The 25,080-nt window shown below is 46.3% G+C and overlaps 1 protein-coding gene and 1 long non-coding RNA gene across 2 annotated transcripts in view; one reads left to right on the plus strand and one right to left on the minus strand.

Annotated features, from left to right (window-relative positions):
• The window catches only part of LOC111933754 (vesicle-associated membrane protein 2-like), a 48,922-nt gene extending 25,278 nt beyond the window's left edge, over window positions 1-23,644 (minus strand). The window contains exon 1 of the mRNA XM_086843467.1: window positions 23,503-23,644. Within this exon, the coding sequence (XP_086699593.1) occupies window positions 23,503-23,504 (2 nt within the window). The 5' untranslated portion in view covers window positions 23,505-23,644. The remainder of the gene's footprint in view (window positions 1-23,502) is intronic.
• On the plus strand, window positions 1,837-14,342 carry LOC147651189 (uncharacterized). The gene is made up of 3 exons (XR_015274331.1): window positions 1,837-2,105; window positions 12,608-12,655; window positions 14,032-14,342. It is a non-coding gene; the product is annotated as an uncharacterized LOC147651189 (long non-coding RNA).
• Window positions 23,645-25,080: the final 1,436 nt, after the last annotated feature.

Below are 25,080 nucleotides of genomic sequence, written 5' to 3' on the forward strand. Positions count from 1 at the left end.
TCTGTGCAAGTGTCAGAGGGCAGCCAAGGGATCTGTGCAGAAATCCCTTATTTCTCCCAAAATGTCCCCTTCAGTTCCGTGAAGTACAGCTGTCATTTCAAGTTTTCACCATCACAGGGCCTCCACCTCCCCATGGTGTCATGATTCACACACAACATCCCTTCTTCCCAGTTTCAACATAACTGGGTTCCATTTAACCAATAAAATACATTAAAGCAATAAAGGGAAACTTCTCATTTCAGGTTCTCACTGAATTAAAAAAAACACCCTCCAAAAACACAAAATACTTTGAATAAAACAAAGCCAGAGCTTTAAAGACCTTTTAAAAAACATTTTTGAGATTATTTGGCCAAGTAAATCACCTGGTGAACTAATGTAAATTCATTAAATGCCTCTTAACAGAAAATTATGAACTGTATTGAAACTAAAAATGTGTAAAGTAAGATTATTCTGTAACATTACAGCCACCTCTCCTGAACTCCCCATCCTCATGGGATCCCCAAGAGCCTTTGTGGTTCCTCCTTATGCTAAGCTCCCACCTTTATCTTGCTGTCTTTCCCTCAAACTCTGATTTTTTAATGATTATCTTTGCTTTCCACAGAGATCTATGTTTAAATCACATTTCCAGAACCCTGGTGTGATTTCTGAAGCTCACAGCCATAATCTGTGGATCGATGCTGGGAACACCTGTACATTTGCAAAATGCCACAGCCCAGAAATTGAACTTCAATTTTGCTTTTCTTCCCCCAATAAATCTATAAACATCTACTAATTCAGTAAAGACCAGTTTACCCTGCTTGTATCTCTCAGTTTGGTTACATTCAAGACGCTGCCTTTTGCTATTTGTGAAAATCTGCAGTGAGTTGCATCATTAAAAGCAGCCCTTCTTCTGGGTTCTCTTTTCAAAACATCCCCTCCCTGCCTGCTGAAGGAGGATTTCTACTTTGCTCTCCATTCATCTGAAACTTGGAAGTTAATTTCTTTTACAATACTTGAAAAGTAGCCACTTGTTTCTCACCTCCCTCTTTGGAAATAAAAAGTCCTTGGGATTGAGAAGGAATATCTCAGTTTAAATTTATGCTTTAAAAGTCAAAGACTTCATAAAAATTTGGATTGTCGATATGTTATTCAAGTGACAAGAGGAACTGGTGACAACACAACACATTTCCAGTCAACCACAAACCCTTGTTTATATAAATAAAGCAGAAATCAGATGACTGAAACATTCCCATAGTTGGCATTCCCTGCCCTCAGAGCTACTCTTCTCTCAGACTTTACACCCCTTGAAGGGCAAAGTATTTCCTCCTGCCACTACAATTCTGGTACAGATACGTAAGATACATACTTTAAAAGTAAATGTTATTCATGCATTTTCTTTCCATTAAAATAAATAACTTTCAACTGCTATCCCAACAAAATATTGGGAGTTACAGCCCACCTGTTCACAATAAATTCAGCCTACCTACAGCAAGATCCAGTGCACTGATAGAGTTATTGCTTTTTTATTACAATTTATTTTTGGCCTCTGTGTCCTTGTGCAGTGGAGTCATCACTCTGGGGCAGTGCTGTGGGCTCCAGACTCCCCGTTCTCCCACTGCTACTGGCAGCCCTGTGGATGGGATGCCTTAAAATTTTTGCTTTTATCTTTTTCAAATCCTGGACTGCATTAGTGTACAACCCCAAATTCCATACAGAGGGTTAGTTACTGTCTTCACACTTTGGTCAGATAAAACAATTCCTCTGGGCCTGGAGCCCAAGGACACCCCACAGCCTCAGGCCCTGAAAGAATAAACAAAAGTGAATTGGGGGGAGCAAACTGGGGGTGAATGACTTCATTAGCTGAAGCTGGAATTGGAGCATCAACCCCTGAGATGGAAATGGACCAAACTTGTAATTGTCTGAGAAACTTGTGACCATCTTCCAGCTTGGGTGCAGCCTCTGGGGGGTTTCTGACTGCCCAAGGTGTGCTTGTTGAAGGCCTTCAATAAATCCCCACTTTTACTCCCTTTAGCCTCTGCTCTGGGGATCCATCCCAAGGCATCAGCTGGCACACCTGATGACAGGCAGAGAGGAAGGAATGTGCAGGGCTGGAGCCAGTTCCCAAGGTAACCAAGGGATGTTTTAAAAGGGAAAGTGGTAATAAGTAAATAAATGCACACAATAAAGGCCCACACACATGACTAACTTTCCTAGATACCGCGGACAATAGAGAGTGGCAGAGCACGGAAATTCATGGATCTGTGAGGAAACAGACAAATTTCTCCCCAGTGAGATGGTTAAATAATACCCTAATTCACAAATTCCTTATGATGCCTTGGGGTGGCTCCCTGGAACAGAGGCCAGACAAGATTTAGAGAATAAAGTGGGGATTTATTGAAGGCCTTCAACAGGCACACCTTGGGCAGTCAGAAACCTCCCAGAGGCTGCACCCAAGCTGGAAGATGGTCACAAGTTTCTCAGACAATTACAAGTTTGGTCCATTTCCATCTCAGGGGTTGATGCTCCAATTCCAGCTTCAGCTAATGAAGTCATTCACCCCCAGTTTGCTCCCCCCAATTCACTTTTGTTTATTCTTTCAGGGCCTGAGGCTGTGGGGTGTGCTTGGGCTCCAGGCCCAGAGGAATGGTTTTATCTGGCCAAAGTGTGAAGACAGTAGTTAACACTTTATATGAAGTTCAGAGTTATGCACTATTGCAGGATTTGAAAAATAGAAAAGCTAAAATCCTAAGGCATCACTTGCAGGCAGGCAGGACCACTCAGCCCTTTTCCTTTTCCCTCACCATTTCCCAGCTCTCACACTGCAAGCAGCTCCTAAGCTGGATTTAAGATTTAGATGGCAATAGGAAATCATTGGGCTTTGGACTGATAGTAAAAATTTTGGGAACCATTTAAGGTCAGTCAGCCCCCAATGTAAGCAACTGATTTTGATGTAACTGGGAGTGTTCCTGGCAGAAAATTTCCTTCTGAATGAGGTTTTACTTCTTTTTCTTCCCTCCCCAAAGACAACAATGGAAAAGAGAAAATTTAAATGAAAAAGGACTCAAGAGTTCATCTTGGCCACCCCCTTATCTCCAGGCATGTCTGAGTGGTACCTCAGACCCAACCCAGGTTTGTCTGCCCCAGCCTTGTCTGCTTCTTTCCCCAGCAGAATTTGTCTTGGGCATTTTGAGGCCCATTGAGCACTTTTAACTCACCCAGGCTCAGGGGACATGAATCCTTGCAAGGATGCTTTGCCCTCTTTGGGCTGGGGTCCCCACTGAGGGTGCCCAAAATGCATCTGCAGCTCAGGCCCTGCAATCATCAACCTGCTGAGAGAACACGGCACCCAGAAAAGAAAGAACTGTGACCTGTGAATATGAGCAAACCTGTATGAAAACCTTAAAATCAAGCTCTTTATTTTATCCATGAAGCCCTAGAGTGGCTGAATATCCATAGAGGAGTTCAGTGCAGAAATGAGTAGAAGTCATTTTCCTTGGTAGAATTTCCTTGCTTTAATCTTCTCTGGATAAAGTTGTAGCTTGGCAAAAGCCACATCTATTCTGGAGAAGTGTCCATGAAATCATTGGCAAAGTACATTTTAACCTGTTCTGTGCCTCCTCTCTTTATAACTGGGTTGATTCAATTCCCTAGTCTTAATTAGAATTAACTTGTTAAAAATAATTTAATAATATACTCATCAAATTCTTGAAATTTGCAGTCTGTGACCTGCTGCCTGTGAATATTTAAATTATTTAATTGACAAAGGTATTATCAAAAAGACAAATTACAGTGTTATTGGAAAAATAGATTTTGAAGCCAGTACGGCATTAAAATGGAAGAGAAAATAACAGAACCAGTCCAGCCTAAATGAACAGACCACATTCCCATTTTTACAATGAGATTTTAAATAAAAACAACCAACAGCTTGTGAGGAGTACATTGAATAGAAGTTCTCAAAGATTACTTTCAAATTATTAAAAAAAAAAATAAATAGATTATCCTCATAGGAAATTCTTGAAAAGTGAAATAATAAACTGTGAAGTATTGATTCACTTCAAAATCACAGAAGTTACTAGCACAAGGGTTTGTTATGCTGTTTGAGAAGCTGGAGTAATTCCACAAATGTGTAAGCATGAATGTATGTGCATGTGTATCTCAAAACCAGGAACCATCAGAGCTCAGGGAGATGTTAGACATTAGAATATTCTCCAATCTAGCAAACAAAACCATAATGATCCTGGATTAGTGGTTTATCAATTAAAATGGTTAAACAAAGGCTAAATTTCAATTTAAAAAACTTGAATATTAACACACTAGTCCCTGCTGTAATTCAAAAAACTTGTAGTGGCTTAAAAAACTAAACTGTGAAATAATCTATCTACACAACACAATAAATCAGGATTTAATGGCATTTTGGCCTTAGTCTGTGTTCCAAGCTGCAGTTCATTTGAAAGAAAAAAAAAATCAATTTCTAGCTGAATTAATTTGATTTTTATCAATAGCTGCTAAATTAAATTCAGATGAAGTATATATCTGTTGATTATGCTAATCTCTCCACACTGCTACATCCAGGTTATTCAAGTAGATGAAATGTAATCTGTAACTTGCAGAAAAAAAACCAATTTTGTTAACAATCTTATCTTCTGGATTGTTGCTGAATTTAAAGGTTTTATTTTGCTCATTTACTGTTTATTTAGTCACTAAACACAGATCCTCAAATCCTTTTGGACCAAGAAGAACATCATTCATTTTCCAGTAATGAGCCAGTAATTCCTCCAGTCTCACTAACATCATCCAGCCAAGCAGGGTTAAAGCAAACATTTTTTTTTTACTTTTTACAAACATGATGGAAAGATTTGATCCATCTTTTTTTTAACAATGGATAATAAATCAATTTTTAGCAATGGATAATAAATTATGCAGTTTATTGCTTCTCTCTTGCATTCTGCTATAGCTCTGGATAACGTTGTACCAAGCTCCCAGCCTCCCCCCAGTCAGTTTCCTGAGGAATCAGGAAATATATTACAAATATATATATTGTAAATATTAGAACATCTGAGTGACTGTGTAACATCACAGCTTTTTAAAAATAAATGCAATTTCTTACTGGTTGCAACAATTTTGTTGTGTCCCAGCAGCCATCAGATGTAATGCACCCCTGTGTTAATGAGGATTAATAGAAATACTTCCAGGAGCTTCAACTAGCATAAAAGAACACTTTGGAAACGGATATTGATATTTTGACTTCCATATACAGCCTTCCTGAACAGCACCAGGATGATAAAGGCACTTCTCACTGAATGTTTTTTATTAGGATTTTTTATTTTTAGGATTTTTATTAGGATTTTTATTAGGATTTTTGCTAACATTTCATGTGATTCAATAGATTTGGAGGGCCCAGTTTTCTGAAAAAGATTCTTCAGAACTTTGTAGCTCCACTTTGTACTGGATTTTTTTTTTTTTTTTTTTTTGTCGCTGATTTGGGGTTTGTTTTTTGTTTGGTTGGTTTTTATGGGGTTTTTTTCTGGTTGGTTTATTTTGTTTTGAAGGAACTTCAACTCAGCCTTCAATCTTGAACATGCAGAGTTTTACATCTGGGATTAATTTTGGACATTTGGTAACTCCCCACTTGATGCTTTGGGCAGGGAGTTCAGAGATTTTGCTCAAATTCTGTAAGATTTCTGCCCCAGCATTGTGGAGGAAAAGGGGTTAATCTGACACAGGTATTTTCCTGGTGAGAAATGCCTTGATGAATTGCTTTTAATCTGAAGAACTTTCTAATTATGCAAATTCAGAGCATTCTGTCAGCAAGTAGGTCTGAATCACACATCTTTGGTTTAACTCACACAGAAAAAGTGACAGCAACTTCAGCACCCTGTCACCCCCTTAAGAAAGCAATTATAGTAAAATATTACTGTCACAACTCTAAAGTGTATCAGGCAATGTCCAAGGAGCTTTCCACAGTGGGGTACAGCTCCATCCTACCACAGATGTCCTCTGGTACAACTGGAGACAGCAATCAGTGTCCAAAAGGAAAGAATATCTTCATTTGATTATCATTTGTATGTTAGTTTGCCTGGAAATGAAATGCATCAAAGCAGGACTGGCTTATTTATTTATAGAATAAGCTCATGGTATATTATCATACTTCATATCATACTTTATATCATACTTCTTAATTTTCTTTCAATTTCTTCCTGTTTTTTTTGTGGTTAGGGTCCCCCAGGAGTTGTTATTGATAGTGAGCCTTATCCCTTCTACTGGTCCAAAGCATCAGCACTGTTCAGAACTGCTCCATTTATTCCCTGCTTTATGATAATTGTCAGCAAAAAGCAACTTTTGCAGGTTGTATTATGACCTGTTCCACGAGGAACTAAACCAATAAAGCCTGCCTTCACCTCCAGAATTGCTCCATCCCTCCCCAGTCACCAAAACACCTTCAGCTCCCCTCTGTTTCCATCTCACAAGAGTTGCTGCCTCTCAGTAGCTCCAGTTCCTGCCACATCCTCAGCTGTGCTGAGGTTCCCCCACTCCTGCCCAGAGCAAGGGAAGGCTCCTGAGCTGCTCCTGCTCACTTCTCCTCACCTGGCAGCAGCACCCAGGGCATCACCCCCACCTGGCTGCTGATTTCCCACAGCGTTTAGGAATCTGCATCTGGGAGGTTTTTTACCACTCCATCAAGCTTAGCAGGATGGTAAAAGGGCAGTCACAGAAGCTGTATTTCCTGGAAAGGCTGGCCAGAGCCAGCACCATTTAAAAGCCTTGCACATGTCTCTTTTTGGCCTCTGCTCTTGCTTTTGTTACTCAGCTTTCCACCTCAGTCACGTCAGTGGCTCTCCAGGGGAGGACACTGTTCATTTTCTGTGGAAGTGCTGTAAGACATGAGCAATCATTCAGCCTCCAAAGAATGGTGTTGCTTTGCTTTTCTTCTGCATTCAGTCACTCAGCTGCCCTGAATGGAACAATGTGAAAAACGTGGGGTGTTCTGAAAGCACACATAAAGGAATCCACCACAAATGTTCGTATTGATTTCGGTTCAGAACAAAATTAAAAATGCCTGCCTGAAAATCCAGATGTATGGCCACTGAATATGGAGTCCAAACACATTTCCATTAAGAAAAATCCTGCTAGAAAAGCACGATGGAACAGCTCAATTCTAAATGCTCCAAGTACTTTGAATCTTCTTATAGAAGTCAATGCCAGTGGACTTCCATTTCCACCAGAGACTCACAGAGTAAAACAGCAGCCAAAGAATGTTTATTGGTTCATGTGTACACAAGTACAAGCTCTTGTGATCTGCTTGATGATAGGTTTTAAGGGTTTCATTTTGAATTAATTTCCTAACTGCTCTTTCAAAATCGTCCACTTGGTGCTACTCATGAAAACAGGTACAGACACCAACTGATTAACAGGATCAATGCTTAGTTTCTGTAACTTTGCATCATCAAGCCACTGATCACTCATCATTTCCCAACCTTATGCACATCAGCCACTGTTGTACGTGGTTCCTTTGGTTTTTAAAATCTTTTAAGCACTTTAAAATCCCTAGGGGAAAAAAGAAGTGGGTAGATCGTAGATCATACACAAGAAATCTTTAATTGGAAGAAAAGTTGGGGCTCCAGAGTCACTTCTCTTTGTAGCAGCTGAAGATCTGTCTCAGAATTTATCCAGTAAAAATAAAGAATCTTCAAGCACTGTCATGAAAAGCTTTGTAATTTCTTTAAGAGCTTGTAATTGGGTGAAAGATAAGTAACAGGTGCCTTTTGCAGCAAGTTCAGAGGTTTACACATGAGTGAATGAGCTTAAAAAGATCCATTCAGGATTTCCTTTAATCTACTGATAAAGTTGCTGCTTGAATTTGTTGTCTAAATTGCACAAATATTTCTGAGTTATTTATTACAAAGAGTATTGGCTGTGAAATCTGGCCCTTATTCAGTGCTTGGGTATTTCACACACTGCATTTCTCCTGCTGCATTCATGATACAGACAGCCCAAATGTGTTTCAACCCACAGCTCATTTATGATGAGGGGAAACCCTCAAAAAATGCCTTTTTAACTTGTGAATGTCTGCTTCTCAACGAGATCAACCAGAGAGCAAATGTGCTTCCACAATTTGTTCTTTATAGTGAGATTTGCAGTCAGATTCCCAGTATTGCTTTGTTTGTCATCTTTGGAATTACTTCATTCCCATCCAAGTAGGGAAAAGCTCTGAACAATGAGCTACCCTGGCTCAGGGTGTCTAGGAGGCAAGTAAGTAGCTTAGTTAGCTAGTTAGTTAGTAAGTTAATAATTAGTTAGCTAGTTAGTTCCCTCATTATCTTCTAGGGACAGGGAGCATCTCCTCAGGATTTGTACACCATCAAGTAAAGCACAGGCTCTGAACTCTCCTGTTATAACCAAACAAGAACAGTTTTAACGTGGCTCTGATGTTCCTTTCAAGCAGATATGGAAATCAGAGGAACACCCAAAGCTCCATCTCAGCCACACTAATCCTGTGAAAGCAGTGACTCACTTAGTAATGGCTTTCCATAAATTAGGCAGCTAAAAATGGGTAGGATGCATGAAACCATTAACAGCTCCTGTAGTGTAAATTCTCTCACTGCATGTGAAGAAAACCATGGCAGTAAAAATAAGAGATGAAGGTGTCAGCACCCGTCATGGTTAGATATGCTGTTAATAATTCAAATCTTCCTCCCTTGGAGCGGATGGCTTCAGGATGAATCACTCCATTTCCTTTCTCAAACGAAAACTGAGCTTCTGTTGCTTACTAATCCCATATGTTTTCTTCCCAAGTATGAAAAGAGAAGAAGTCAAGGTGGCCAGTGGCCCTGTGGACCCTCCTGCTGTGTGTGCTGTCACCCCCACCCTGCTGAAATGACTGATGGAAAAGTGACAGCACCCGAAGGAAAAGCCACCCAGAGCTGTGTCAAACAGCAAGAGATGGAGGAGGATGGAGCATCTTTGGGAGTAGCTCTCCCTTTTTCCAGCTGCTCTGGGCCTGGCAGGAACAGAGAGTGCCAAAGGCTGCTTGGGACAAGTGCACCGTGGTAAAATAAGGGTTGAAAACCGGAATTTTAAACTTAGCTGCTGAGCTAAGATTGTGTGGTTATACAAAAAGGAAAAAAAAACAACCCAAAAACACAACTGGAAAACCCCAAAATGGTGCCAGACATAACAAAGTGCCCAATTTTCTCATGGCACAGAAAGGACAATGACAGAACACCCTAGAAAAGGTGGGAGCAGCATGGTCTCCTACTGAGAGCTGCCAGAGGCCTCAATACTGGGACAGTTCTTGACATACTGCCTCAGTCACACTGTGGCACCTGCCCAATTACCCACTTGCAATTCTGTTGGCATCCTCCTCTCCAGAATTCTGAATAGCAAATACTCAGCTCTTATGTTCTCATTTCCAGAGTAATGACATTTCTAATCAAAACCATTTCTTCTATCAAACCCAGTCTTCCTGCATCTACTTCCCACAACTTCTTGGGTTTTGTTTATACTTCACCAAACTAAATAAGATCTTAAGAGAAAGAAGATAGCTGTGCTTTGCTATTTATAGCTGAATTTTGCACTCCTGTTGCTCCACTCCTTCTAGACCATGCAGCCACTGAGATCTATTCCTTTTATATCCTATATAATATCCTGTTACAATTATTTGTATCTTCTTGTCATAGGGATAGACGAGAGATTGCTCTTGCCATGGCTCTAGCTTTAAAACAAGGGAAAACTGCTAGTTTAAAGTAAAACTGTCTACCCAAAAGCAAGTTTGCAATTTTATTTTTAATTTAGTTAAATTATTTTTTTTTTGCATTCATTATTTTTTCACTCAAAGTTGCCTGTGAGCTGGAAGCAACAAATCCCACGTCAGCTCAGCCACAAGCAGCAGGTTTGTGGAGATGCAGCTGCTCAAACATTTGGAGCCATGAACCAGGGGGGTGAGCAGCAGCACCCATGGGTGGCTCTGTGGGGCTGAGTGTCTCCCAGGAGATCCAGTGCTCTGTGTTCTGGCACAAACCCCTGGGACTTCTGCTTGGTGGGAAGGGAAGGATGGGATAGAAATGGGAGAAGTGAGGTGCAGCTTCTGCTTGGCCACAGAAGCCCAGCAGAGCCTTGGACAAGGTGACTGGATCTCAGCTTCTGGAGGCATCTCCAAGGTTCCCAGTGATGTGGCTCTGAGAGGGAGATCCTTGAGGCTTTGCCTTTGCTGCTCAGCTCCAGCTCCTGTTCCTCTGTGGCTGTGACCCAGGAATGCTGCAGGAGTGACCCAGGCCCACAGACTGCCCAGCAGTGCAGATGATCTTTGCTAACAATAACCTGAACAGGAGATTTTTATGGAGCTCTTTACCCATGAACGCCTCCTAGCTCACCAGATGGCTTTCTGCCTTTTTTTCTGTGATGAATTCCATATATCAGTGAGCCTAGCAGGACCTGCTCAGCCTGTTAAAGTGACTTTTGGAGTTACTACAATGACCCCAGGTCCCTGCCAGTCTGGCAGGACCTGTTTGCAGTGCAGGCTGCATTAGGCTGCAGTCAGCAGCACAGAGCTCTGCAATGGAGCAGCAGCTCAGGACTGCAGCTCCAAGGCTGCCTTGACACCATGGAAGTGGAGGCTGCACCAGACAGGAAAAAAGTCTCTATTTCCTCTAACAATCCTTTAGCTACAACATGTAATCTCAAGTACTGAGCCAGACATCTAACTACCCTTTATCTCCAGCAAAAAAACCTACTCCTTCCTATTCCTCTTTTATGTTTGAACTAGCTATTTTCTCCAGGTGTTTTTTTACCTTGTCATAATCCATTACCTTCACATGCTTTGATCTTTCCATTGGGAGTTTATTTTCTCCCTTCAAAGATCTTTTCCAGTCAGAAGATATTTTTCACAGGCTCTGTTCCATTCAGATGTCACAGTTTGATGCTTTTCTTTCCCTGCCTTTTTTTTTTTTTTTTAAATTTATGAACATTTAAGAAATCAAATTTCAGATTAGAACCAAGCCAGGCAAGTTTCTTCCTGACGACACAAGATGTGGCCTCTGATGAAGAATCCAAAGGACACACATTGTGTACACACTGCTGGAATAAATTCACTCCACAGAAGGTTTTGTGAGGCAAAATAGTTACAGGAGAGCAAAGATATTCAAAGGTCAGTCATAGATCGACTGTTGTTAATCTGAAGGAAAATAATCCATAAAATATATTCTATGTGGCTACAACTGCCTCAGTTTTCCAAGGAGATTTTAATTCTTCTTTGGTTCATTTGTCAATGTTTGTGCTGTGTAAATCTGCAGTGCTGAGGTTGCCAGTGCTGCCAGAATCAGTTTGCTTTACTTACATGTGCATTGCAGACTGGGGACAAGGGGCAAAGAGGAAGATGCCAGATGCATCCTCTTCTACCTGCTATGGTATCACACAGCCCTTCATTTTCCTCTTCTGTGAACAGGGCCAGGTCAGTGGCCACCCACTGTCCTCCTGTGAAATAAACTCTCAGTTTTTCTGGTGCTCTAGGCACAAATTTAAAATAATTGTTCTTGGTTTGTTGCCATTAAACTTGCTACAAATGATCCCTCCACATGGAGAGGGCGAGCACCAGCAGCACGTCCTGGGTAAAGCAAAATACTCCTGACAAGAAACAGATCCCCAAACTGGGACAAGATGTTGAACTCCAGCATTTAAATTTGTCAAGCAGCTTCTCCATTTGAGATGTTCTGAATGACAAACAAAACAAATTCCCTATCCCAAAACAAGCACACACATAGGAAAAATACCAACCTCTCAGGGCTTTGTTTCTAAAGACAGAACAAAACACTGAATTGTCAAACAGAACATGCTTGAAATCATAATGCTCATATGTAAAACAGCTCTTGCACAGCATCATGGAAACTTCTGAACTGAGCTTTCTTTATACAAATTTGCACAAAGCAACTGCCATTATAAACATTATAAACAGCAGCAATTTGAAAAAAAAATAAATCTGCATGCTCCTGGGCATAGGTGTTTGTTCCTGTGCTGAATATCTTCTCACCTAAAATCTCACACTTCTTGTGGAGTATTAATATCTTCTCTCCTAATTCTTGTAAACCCAATTTGTCTTTGTGATCTCTGAACTACACACCCATTTATCTGGACACGTCCAAGAGCAAGTTCTATGTAAAATCTAGGTAAAAACAAATTCCATAGATATTTAGAAATACAAAATACACCACAAGTAAGGTAAGGTAAAGTAAGGTAAAGTAAGGTAAAGTAAGGTAAAGTAAAGTAAAGTAAAGTAAAGTAAAGTAAAGTGAATTAAAGTGAAGTGAAGTGAAGTGAAGTGAAGTGAAGTGAAGTGAAGTAAAGTAAAGTAAAGTAAAGTAAAGTAAAGTAAAGTAAAGTAAAGTAAAGTAAAGTAAAGTAAAGCAAAGTAAAGTAAAGCAAAATAAAGTAAAGCAAAGTAAAGCAAAATAAAGGTTTTAAGGCAAAGTAAAGGCCTCTCTAGAGGAACCCTGCTTTGGTTTTGGCAGTACCTATGAGGAGTTCCCAGCTCCAAACAAGCCCCCACTTCTTGGGCAATGGTTTAATAATTGAAGATAACCAAACAAAGTACTTCAGTCTTTTTTTTTTCTCCTCTTCCCTTTGTTGCACTTTGCAGACAGAAGGCCAGAGACAGCAGCAATCTCATTCTGTGTTCAGCAGAGAGGTGAGTGATGTCTGATGTCACAGTGGCTTGGACATCCCCGTCTGTCTGTCCCCTGTCCTCCTCGCTCTCTGAGCTGCAGGAAAAGGGAAGCAGCAGCAATCTCTTCTATCCCCAAAGCCCCTGACCCAGCCCTGCTGCAGGTGGCAAAGGAATTGCCCAGGTAAAGCTCCTGCATATGGAGATTGATCTTGGCAGAAAATGCAAAGGCTTTTCAGAAATTCAGAAGTTCTGTGAGAAAGAGTCAAGGCCCTTACCTCAATTCTTCGCATATTCTAAATTAATTTTCTCCTGACCCCAGCCCACATTCAGTCTGTTCTGTTACAAAAGAATGAGCAGAGTTTGCCTAGTTTATTCTCTCAAAGAGACAGCCAAGAAGAATAGATGCAGATTATTCTGCTTTGACCAAATGAAAGAAAAGCTGCTCAGAGCAGAGGGATTCCCTTTGTTTATCTGACAAGACAAAGGAATTACTGCAATCCTGTCTCCTGTCACCACTGACAGGCTGTTGGATGTGTTTTTGTTGCTACTCCTTCGTCATTTAGGTGCAAAATCCCATCAGCAACCTGCACAATCAGCTTCAAAGCGAAACAAAGACAACAGAAATAAATGTAAGCCATTGAGAAAAATCCTTTCCACTAGAGTTTTACAAATGGTTACATGTACCCAAACAGTGAAGCACAAACACTCTGCTCCACTTTGAGGAAACAGCTGCCTTTGCTGTAAATAGACAAGAAGTTCTAGAACAGACCCAGAGACAAGCACCAGCACCAAAATACCAAAAAAAAAAAAAAAAAAGTGAAATTTTAAATTAAATTAACATTTAGGTTTCGTTAAATGTTTAATATTTTGCAACATTTGGGGATTTTTCATTCAGCAAATTAAGTAATGTTTAATTCATTGGGAGTTACCTTCTGAACTACTCTTTGCTACCTTTTTTTAATGTTTCCCTTCCCATTACGCAGCACCTCGAGGTGAAAGCACCTTGTACACGACGATTCCCACACAACAAACACTCAGAGCTGTTTTTCCTCCTGCCCAAATATTCAGTGCTTGACTCTAATTGTTGTGTTTTACTCCAAGTGCTTCTTTCTGCAGGGCAGCTTTCCCCATCCAGGCTGCCCATGGAAGGGGAAGGGCTGGGATGGGCACACCAGGACTGGACAGGTTTTATTGCCAAAGCTGCGCTGCTGGAGGAGCTCTGGAGCAAACAGCAACAAGTAAAATACCAACCTGCACACTGCATAACTGGCTTTGCCAGGTGGGGGTTAAAGAAGAAAAGCTCCTGTCAGCTGTGATTTCTGTTAGGAGATGGTTCCACTGCTGAGACACCTCAGTCTGCACACACAGCTTAATCAAATCTGTTCATTCCTCCCTAGGGCTGAGTGCATGAAACTGATTGTCACAGCAAACATGCTGATGGACAGGTCTTTGCTTCAGCACTGCTGCTGCTGCTGCAGCCATGCATCAGCCCCAGGATGAAATGCAAGAGACCACATCGCTTTCATGAGCGTGAGGCTGACGTGGAGAACGTGATTCCTGTCAAGATTTGTGTGGGGCAGATCCTGCCTTTCCATTCCCTCCCCCCATCTCCCTAAAATGTTCAGTGCAAGGAAAGAGGCATCAAGGTGTTAAGTGACTTGAAGTATTTTTGTATTTGTATCATCTAGTAAACAAAGTTGCTGAAAAATGTCATTGTGTGATCTTCACACGTGTGTGGGAGACAGAATCTCAGCTGCCAGGGAATGACTGTACAGCTCCCTGCTGGAAAGAAGAAGTCAAACATTTCACAAGCAGACTTTTATAGGCTGGTGGGATCTCTGCTGATCACTTGGGATATCCAGGCTGTCAGTGGGAGATATCTGCTGATTCATGCTGGCAGTCCCCACGCCCCAGGGAGCTGTCCCCAGGTGCCAATCTGCAGAAGGGCTCCCAGCCACAGCTCAGCGAATCCTGCCTTCAGATCCTGGGGGAACCAGAGGGACAGGAGTCACCATCTGAGGGGCAGGAAACAGCCCAATACCCAGAGCCCAAAGGAAGGGCTGTTCTGCTTCTCCTGGGGTGTTTTTGCTGCTATTGATTGAAGCTCTTTGCTGCCTTTCCCCACCTGAGCTGCCAGCACAGGTGGCAGGCGCTGTCTCTGCTGGAAGCAGATGCTGCTGGAGATGTGAAGGAAAGAGAAGGGGGATCCATTCTCTGTCAGAGCTGTCAGCAAACCCAGCTGCAGTTCAGAAAGCTTTCCCACAAGCCAGCCTGAAAGAGCGACTGGGAGAGGGGATGAGAGAGTTTTGTCTCTTTGGTGTTGCTCAGGATCACTGGCAGCAATAAGGAGTGTAAAGGCTTAGAACCCCCCTCTAAACTCCAAAATAATGTCCAGAGCACCATGCATTATTCTGTGCCACCAGCTGCTGGGGGCCAGCAGACCAGGTTTCTGCTCTCCTGCAGCAGTGCCCTTGGCCTTCCTGCAGCACACTGCAATTAAAGCCCTGCTCAGGGCCAGCCACCAGCACCATAAAGAGCTATTTTTGTATGTGAATTCAAATGCACAAATTTCTGACCATTAACCTCCTGAAGCAGATAACAAGTGGGTTTAGGGATAATCAATGATTTTCATAGTTCCCAGGAAAGCTTTATCAGGATCCTTATATTTCTAAAATGCTGACACATCCCATGATCCAGGACCTCAGTGTCTAAAAAAGCAAGGAGTACATGACAGCACCCTCAGCTCCCAGAGCCAGCACTCCTGAGTTTCTGTGTGTGCAGGGGAGATGCTGAGAAGCCCAGGCAAGGTCCCAAGCGCTTTCCTTCATGGATGCACACTGGCTCTTAGCTAGGCTCCCTGCTTCTGCAGAGCTGAGGACTTTGGGTGGATCTCTCACTGTGAAGGTTCAGAGATTGATGCCAGCAAGAAATTCAGTTTGCATGGGAAACTCGCTGCTCTCCTCCAGAGGTACACAGAATCCAGTGTGAGGAAGGAGATCTGGAGGGGCAGGGAAGGTGCTGGGCTAGGGACCCACCCAGCTTCTGATGATGCCTTAGGATTTCAGCTTTTCTGTTTTTCAGATCCTGTAGTGCATTAGTGCATAACTCTGAGCTCCACACAGAGTGTTGGTGAGCTCTCTTCACACTTTGGTCAGGCAGAACAACCCTTCCAGGCCTGAGAGCCAAGCTCACCCCACAGCCTCAGGCCCTGAAAGAATAAACAAAAGTGAATTGGGGGAGCAAACTGGGGGTAAATGACTTCATTAGCTGAAGCTGGAATTGGAGCATCAACCCCTGAGATGGAAATGGACCAAACTTGTAATTGTCTGAGAAACTTGTGACCATCTTCCAGCTTGGGTGCAGCCTCTGGGAGGTTTCTGACTGCCCATGGTGTGCCTGTTGAAGGCCTTCCATAAACACCCACTTTATTCTCTTAACTCTGTCCAGCCCCTGCTCTGGGGATCCATCCCAAGGCATCACCTCCTGCCTTGGCCAGCACTCCTTGCCTGCTGTGAGCAATTCCGCACCTCTGCTGCATGTGGCAGGGGGATTTCCCTCTCCTCTGGGATGGATCTGAACACTCCCACTTGGTATAAACACAAATGGTTTTATCCAATTGATCACTCTGCTGTACTGAGGCAGCATTTCCAGGGGAACAGCACTTCCCAGGTTTCCAGACTCCCCAGGCCCTGTGGGACATGGTGTAGAGAGCTGGGAGCTGACACCAGGCTGGAGAAGACTGCATTGAAGATGAAAAATGAGAAAACTCACTTGCAGAGAATCTGGGTTTTGTTCTCTGTGGGAAGAACATGAACTTTTGCATTCAATCCAAATTTAATAATGCATTCCAGTGATCTACATTCTTCCAAGCTCCTACATTCCCTCCCTGCCTCAATACCATATGTTTTCCCATTCTAGCAGAGGTATTTCTGTGGCATCCACTGCCAATGGGTGGGATATCAAAGTTATCACGGATGAAACATCAAGATCTTGAATGTTTGGGAAACAGGGGAGTGTTAGTTTAATTCACTCCAACATATTCCATTTTGACTGACCTTTTCAAACAGAATCAGAGAAGCACTGAGGTTGGAAGTAACCTCTGGAGATCATCTAGTGCAAGCATCTGCTCCAAGCAGAGTCCATCAGATGGGCTTGCCCAGGACACCATCCAGTCAGATCTTTTATTATCTCCCAAAATGATTTTCAAAACATCTCTCCTGAACACAGGCACTGCAGCCCTTCAAGAAGTTAATTCAAACCAAATTTTGCAACTTCATTTCCTAGAATGCAAAGAAGTCTTCTGATAATATTGTAACAACATGTTTTCCAGAATAGGAAATAAGAAAAACACTTTTGCTACAATGACTGCATTTTTAATACTGTTTGCTTTTCAAATTCCAATTACCAATTAAAAATTTAAAACTTCAATATAGAAATTCCCATCTGGGCCTTGTGCAAGCATCTTAAAAGAAAACCAGCACCTATCCAGTATCAAGCACTGAGAAGAGTTAATACAACACTTATCACTGGGTGATTCTTCTCCTCAGCTCTTCTCCAGATCACAAATGGAGTTTTAGAAACTCTTTGGACACTTTTTTGCCTACTCAGACTCCAGCACATGAAAAGCACTGTGTGAGACAGGAGCCTGGGGTGTTCCCAGCACCCAGCAGCTCTGGTTCTGTCTCCAGCTGCTTGCAAAGGCAATTCTGTGTGGTTTTGACAGGTTTCAAAGCAATGAAACCTCCAGTGAAGGGCACAGCACAGACCCCTCACAAACCCAAACTTTCAGCTCTCTGCTGCTCCCAAATACGCAGTGACCACATATTGGAAACCATTACAGTACATCTACTGCTTTACACTTAAATTGCACTGCAATAGATGAGAATGTACTAAAAAAACCCCAAACAAAACAAAACCAAACAGAAAAACACCAAAAAGAACCCTAAACGAAACACAACTCCTGAAACATTTTGGGGTTTATCTTCTAAAAGGTGACCATAGGAGAATCTACTTTCCAGAAGAGTTCTCTTTTCATGCTCTGATACTGAGTCCAGGTGTAAGTTAAAACACCTAATAAATTACATTTTTTCTCTCATTTATTCCCAAATATACTTTTCTTTTTCTCATTAAATTTTTCATATGCAAGGAACAAGGAACTGGATCACGTAATTCAGATCATTTGGTCAGAAACTTCCATTCTAATTATATCACCCAGTACAGAAGCAGCAATACAACTGCAACCAACAAAACACTTACAAAAGTACAGACAGCTCTGTTTCAAGGAGTTCCTTACTAATTTCCACTGAAAAAAACATAAGGTTTTCATAGCTAAGCAGTTAAAAAAAAACCACCTTGCAATAATTTGATGGTTCTTCAGTGAATAATGGAAAAGGGTTTAGAGTGCTCAACCACAGACACCGGGATAAAAAGGGAATTGCATCATTAAAGAAACCCAGGCCAGTTAATTGCAGGTAATGGCTATGAATAATGACAGCAGGGAGTGCTGAATGACGTAGGAGAGAGAAAATTCTATCTCTGAGTTGTAATTGCTCAAAACAAACAGTTTGGTCAATCTGAGCTGATTTGTGACTGTGCTGCTCCTGCTGGAACTGCAAAGGTTTTGGTTAAGGCTGTCAGGGAGCAGCTTCCACGGGCTCTGCATCCCACAGATGCTGGCAGAGGAGCATCTTGGTTTTCAGTATTTCTGATTTCTTTGTCTGGTCATTCATGACTCGAGTGCACAGAGCTGAGAGTTTGTTGGACTGGTGGCTGTCTCTTTTTTCCTGCCTTCCACCCCTTTTCCCCTGGATGTGGCTGCTTGGTAGAAAGCCCAGGAGCAGCCAAGGAGAGGGAGAACATTGAATCCATTTCTCTCCTCCCCACCCAGGAGCATTCTGCACACACGTGCTCACAACCATGGCCTGGTGCTCTACAGCCTGATCACTGATTCTTCAGGAAAACATTAATTATGGAAACAGCTCCTAAAAAAGGAGAGGTGTTCCTCTGCCAGACCAATTCATCTTCTGCTGCAGCCACTCTCAGTGGCCTGTGAGTCACTCCACAGCTGGAACCTCCTGTGAAAAATGCCTGCAAGTCAAGGGGAACAAGTTATGGCTGATGCACAGGAGAACCAAGGAGAGCTACAAGGAAAGGGACCACCAAAGCACAAAGTGCATTTGGGTTTCATCTACTTCATGTTAGCCTGTTTGGAAGAATGTTCATCAGGACACATAATCCTTGCCTGTACTTGTCACGTATCATTCTTGGTTTCTTTCTTGGCTGAGGCCCTCAAGATATCACCCAGTTTGACCTCTACACTTTCAAACACTCATCCCCCAAAAGATTCACAACCTACTTGGGCCACCTTCACTTCAAATGGCAACTTGAATGTGTCAGGAATGACCCTCCATGTGAGCTGGAAGCATTTATTCCTACATGGAGGTGATCTGTGTCTGCAAGTGGAGGGAAGCAAACAGTGAACAAAACACATGGATCCCTCTGGGGATGTCTCCAGGCAGCTCCTACTCCTGACACCCTTACTTCAAGGCTCTTACTGAGAGCTGAGAGCCTCAGAACCAGCACAGGAGTCAGGACAGAGCTGTGCTGAAAATGGGCACCCCATTCCACTTCTCAGCATCCCCTTCTCATGTGCACAGCCCTGCTGCTGAGGGCAGCCTGGCTGTTCTCACTACAGGCTCCAGCGCAGCCCTTAAAGGAGAAGAGCAGCCCACTCCTCCACAGCCCTGGTTTGGATTGCTCTCAAGCCACCAGTCCCTCTGCCAGGCTGCAGGGGGAGGGAGAACACCAAAAAATGTCACTGCTGCCCTTGGCTTGTCCTGGGCTGAGGCAGCTGGCCACCAGCAAACCCCCAAACCCAGGGGGCTCCAGGGTTTACAGAACTCCTGTGGAACACATTCCCAAGGGGAGCCAGGCACAGCATGGAACAGCTGCACCTCTCAGAACGTGTGTCCCTCCACTTCAAACTCCTTGGACTTTCCTGGGACATGCACTGGCACTTTTGTGAGACCCTGAACTCCCTGAAAGCCGTGGATCAGGACTGTGAGGAGGATTATGCTGAATTGTTTGTCTCTGCTGATCAGTGCAAGAGAAGGGCAGGGAGATTTTGACAAGTTTTATAAAATTATGCCCACAAAAGCAGGGCTAAGTGCTGCTCTACAAACAACAGGAGACAATAGCCACAACATTCTTCTCATTCAGAGAAACTGAACAGACATTCAACCAGAACAGACTCACTGCTACTGCTGGGACCATTTTAATCCCACCCATCCCCTCCTTGCTGCTCTAAACCAGGCAGAAAGGTATTTTTTTAGGAAGATCTAACTGCTACCCTAGGAGTGAGATGCAGTTTTGCCCTGGGGAGAGCCAGGTGCTTTGCTGCTTGTCTCACAGAATTTGTCCCCTGCAAGGGAGCCCATTTGTCCTGGGTTAATGCAATCAGAGGCACCCTGCTGTCTGCTCAGTGACCTGGCTGAAACAGCAGATGACACCATGCCTTGAGCTGCTATCCTGTACAATTACCCACTGACTTGTGACCACTGGAAACGAAACACATCCACAAATTCACCTGCTGCTGTTGGCCTCTTTTCCAGCAAGGAACAAAGCCCAGAAACACCTCAACTTTGAGCACCACTTTGTCCTTCACTGCTTCTCACATCTCCTCCAAACGAGTTTGTGTGCTCTTCCTCTCACCTGGAACAATTTTCCCAGCTGTACTGGCAGGCCTAACCTTTCTCTGCTCTTGATTTAAATTCCTTTCATGTCCTTCTCCTTTCACTCAACCTTTTGATGTTACAGCTCCCTCTCCTCTGCCTGGTTAAAGGTGAAAGTTGTCCTTTTCCTGAATGGATCTCACCTGGCTTGTGCTCACCCTGAGAGGCCACGGGGACAGATTGGCACCTGATATGAATGACACAGCTCTGCTGGGCTCACACACAACCGTGGATCACACAAAACACGGCAAATAAGGAGCACTGCTCTTTGGTTTCCAGTAGCAGAGGGAGATCGGGCAGAACCTGCTCCCTGCCAGCTCCAAACCAACAGGGAGCTGCTTCCACACGCTGCATGGTCCAGCTGCAGAGCTCCTCACCCCAAACTGAGCAGCTGGACACCTTACTGAGAGAACAAAACCCACCAGGAGTCGTGAAACACAAAGAGCTCTCCCCAGGGTCACACACTCCCCAGGGTCACACACTCCCCAGGCATTTCCCTTTTGCTGAGCTGGAAACTGGGACAGCATTCTGGGAATCCTTGGCACAGGCAGGCAGCCCTTCCTGAGCAAAGCCTGCAGCTGCTGCAGAGGACAGGGCACTGTGCAGGGTGGGGCTGGCAGCTGGCCCAGGGCAGGAGATCTTTATCCCCAGCACTGAAGTCACAGCACTGTGTCACTGCGGGTCTGGACAGGAACAGGAGGAGCCCAAAAGTGCCACAGGTGGAACAGCAGGAGCAGGGACCTGCAGAGGGTTTGGGGCTCACCAGAAGCTGCTGTGAGGCAGTGGCTAATCCCCACTCACCTCTGCTGCTCATCAGTAACTCAGCAGTCCCTGGGACATGACATTTGGAGGCATGTTCAAAGGAAAGGTTTCACTGCAATATCTGGCAGTGAAACAGAAGCCAGCTGACTCTGCCAATGACAAGCTGCTTGTTTGTCTTGGTTTTCTTTCTATTATCAAACTGAAAGTCCATTTGGCCAAATTAGATAAAAACTGCTTTCCCATTTTCCTCTATTTTTTTGTCAGAAGTCTGATGTAAAGCCCCCACAGAAGAAGCATGACCAAGTTATATCAGTATCACCCTTTCTACTTCATGTACGGATGCTGCCATGAAAACCAACGTGCACTAAGACAGAAACACTCTCAGGTTATGTTAAACATTATCTGATTATTGCTTAGTGTCAGAACAGCTCAGATTGTATAAAACTGCAGCAGCAAACTCATCTATTAATCATTGAAGAACAGCTCACATACAAATAAAAGTGTTTGATGTCATCATCTGGCTCACTGGAAACACAGCTAGGCAACAGGAGCCTACAATGAACTGGCTTTAACTGGCAGACTTTGCTGTTTGCATGGGGAATCTTCCATTGGAAAGCGGTTTTTTTTGACTCCCAAGACACTCCTTGCTTTGGAAAACATTTTGGACAACATGAACAAAAGCTTCTTGTCTGAGATACTATACAGGAAACAGCATTAAAGACAAAGGCTAACATTTCAGAATGTGTGATTGTAGACTCTATTTTGAGAATGCCTCCTGAAGAACAGTTGGTTATTAGAAATATTTTTGAAGTAATTTAATCACACATTTCCAAGACAGTCTGCATTCCTCGTGTTCTCTGAATCAAGCAAGCTCCAGTTCTTACAAGATCACCCAGTACCAGCACAAATGACTCTTTGTTTGTTTGAGCCATCTTCTCAGGCTGTCCCTTAAGGGTCACTGGGAATGAGCAATGGCTTGGGGAAACAGCAAAATGATGCATTCAGCTGCCTGAATCCTGTTGTGAATGAATGTGTCTGATCAATTCCTATTTACCCCAGCACACTTCTGGTTTCCGAATGGACTCTGGGGGTTCCATCACTGCCTGGCAGAGAGTGTTAATGCTCCGCGTGAAAACTCGGAACAGGTATTTGGAGAGGTGGGAACAAGAAGGAGCAGATGGTATCAAGCAGTGCTGACAGGAAGCCATTGGCACTGGAGAAGGTGAGGCTGGACTGATGAGACAGGCAGCGTCTGAGAGCATTTCCTGAGCGCTGACAACAAGCAGGACCCGTTTGCTGTGGAGCAGCTCAGTGACTCATGCTATTGCCCAGCCCTGACTCCAACCTGTTGAGGATCTCGGCCCAGCCTTCCCTTCTCAGCACGAATCCCTCTCGAATCGTGTCAGTAACGCCCTGGGCTGCCGGACAAACACCCAGAGAGCCCATCCGTGCCCTCGGGTGCCCGGCAGCGACACAGCTCAGGCGGGCGGTGCTGCTGGAGTCCCCTGCCCTGGAGCCCTGTCCCTGCCCTGGAGCCCTGTCCATCCCCTGGAGCCCTGTCCCTGCCCTGGGAGCCCTGTCCCTGCCCTGGAGCCCTGTCCCTGCCCTGGAGCCCTGTCCATCCCCTGGAGCCCTGTCCCTGCCCTGGGAGCCCTGTCCCTGCCCTGGAGCCCTGTCCCTGCCCTGGGAGCCCTGTCCATCCCCTGGGAGCCCTGTCCCTGCCCTGGGAGCCCTGTCCATCCCCTGGAGCCCTGTCCCTGCCCTGGAGCCCTGTCCCTGCCCTGGGAGCCCTGTCCATCCCCTGGAGCCCTGTCCCTGCCCTGGAGCCCTGTCCCTGCCCTGGGAGCCCTGTCCATCCCCTGGGAGCCCTGTCCCTGCCCTGGGAGCCCTGTCCATCCCCTGGGAGCCCTGTCCATCCCCTGGGAGCCCTGTCCATCCCCTGGAGCCCTGTCCATCCCCTGGGAGCCCTGTCCATCCCCTGGGAGCCCTGTCCATCCCCTGGAGCCCTGTCCATCCCCTGGAGCCCTGTCCCTGCCCTGGGAGCCCTGTCCATCCCCTGGGAGCCCTGTCCCTGCCCTGCGAGCCCTGTCCATCCCCGGCTGTGTCCCTGCCCAGCCACCCCCGGCCGTGCCCATCCCCTGGGAGCCGTGTCCCAGCCCCGGCCACCCCCCGGCCATCCCCCAGCCCGGGAGCCGTGTCCCAGCCGTGTCCCAGCCGTGTCCCAGCCCCGGGAGCCGTGTCCCAGCCGTGTCCCAGCCCCGGGAGCCGTGTCCCAGCCGTGTCCCAGCCGTGTCCCAGCCGTGTCCCCGGCCGAGGACAGCAGCTGCCATGGCTGGGGCAGCCCCGGGTTCCCGCAGCGCTCCGGCCGGCACTCACATGGCGAGGGGCTGCGCTGCCTCCCTCTCCTGCAAAGATGGCTTTCGGCTCCGCTGCCAGCCGGCTCCTGCTGCTGGAGGCACTGTTGTTGGGAGAGGAGGGGTAGCAGCGGCTACTGAGCATGCCTGCGCCTGGCATGACGGGCGGGGAGCTCGGAGCGGCCGCTGGGTGCTCCCCAGGGCCGGGGCAGCGCCGGCTCCTCCCGCTGCCAGCGCAGCCTGTGCCCGCTGGGTGCTCCTGTGTGCCCCCTGTGTGCCCGCTGGGTGCCCCTGTGTGCCCACTGTGTGCTCCTGTGTGCCCCCTGTGTGCCCGCTGGCTGCTCCCTGTGTGCCCGCTGTGTGCCCGCTGTGTGCCCCCTGTGTGCCCGCTGGGTGCCCCCTGTGTGCCCGCTGTGTGCCCGCTGGGTGCTCCTGTGTGCCCGCTGGGTGCCCGCTGTGTGCCCGCTGTGTGCCCCCTGTGTGCCCGCTGGGTGCCCGCTGGGTGCTCCTGTGTGCCCCCTGTGTGCCCCCTGTGTGCCCGCTGGGTGCTCCCTGTGTGCCCCCTGTGTGCCCCCTGTGTGCCCGCTGGGTGCTCCTGTGTGCCCGCTGGGTGCTCCCTGTGTGCCCGCTGAGTGCCCCCTGTGTGCCCCCTGTGTGCCCCCTGTGTGCCCGCTGGGTGCCCCCTGTGTGCCCCCTGTGTGCCCGCTGGGTGCCCCTGTGTGCCCCCTGTGTGCCCCCTGTGTGCCCCCTGTGTGCTCCTGTGTGCTCCCTGTGTGCCCCCTGTGTGCCCCCTGTGTGCCCGCTGGGTGCCCGCTGGGTGCTCCTGTGTGCTCCTGTGTGCCCCCTGTGTGCCCCCTGTGTGCCCGCTGGGTGCCCCCTGTGTGCCCGCTGTGTGCCCCCTGTGTGCCCCTGTGTGCCCGCTGGGTGCCCCCTGTGTACCCCCTGTGTGCCCGCTGGGTGCCCCCTGTGTGCCCCCTGTGTGCTCCTGTGTGCCCCCTGTGTGCCCCCTGTGTGCCCCCTGTGTGCTCCTGTGTGCTCCCTGTGTGCCCCCTGTGTGCCCCCTGTGTGCCCGCTGGGTGCCCGCTGGGTGCTCCTGTGTGCTCCTGTGTGCCCCCTGTGTGCCCCCTGTGTGCCCGCTGGGTGCCCCCTGTGTGCCCGCTGTGTGCCCCCTGTGTGCCCCTGTGTGCCCGCTGGGTGCCCCCTGTGTACCCCCTGTGTGCCCGCTGGGTGCCCCCTGTGTGCCCCCTGTGTGCTCCTGTGTGCCCCCTGTGTGCCCCCTGTGTGCCCCCTGTGTGCTCCTGTGTGCCCCCTGTGTGCCCGCTGGGTGCCCACTGTGTGCTCCCTGTGTGCCCCTGTGTGCCCGCTGGGTGCTCCTGTGTGCCCCCTGTGTGCCCCCTGTGTGCCCCTGTGTGCCCGCTGGGTGCCCCCTGTGTGCCCCCTGTGTGCCCGCTGGGTGCTCCTGTGTGCCCCCTGTGTGCCCCCTGTGTGCTCCCTGTGTGCTCCTGTGTGCCCCCTGTGTGCCCCCTGTGTGCCCCCTGTGTGCCCGCTGTGTGCTCCCTGTGTGCCCCCTGTGTGCCCCCTGTGTGCTCCTGTGTGCCCC

The sequence above is a fragment of the Cyanistes caeruleus genome, chromosome 10 (assembly GCF_971803275.1).
Source record: "Cyanistes caeruleus chromosome 10, bCyaCae1.hap1.1, whole genome shotgun sequence".
NCBI lineage: Eukaryota > Metazoa > Chordata > Aves > Passeriformes > Paridae > Cyanistes > Cyanistes caeruleus.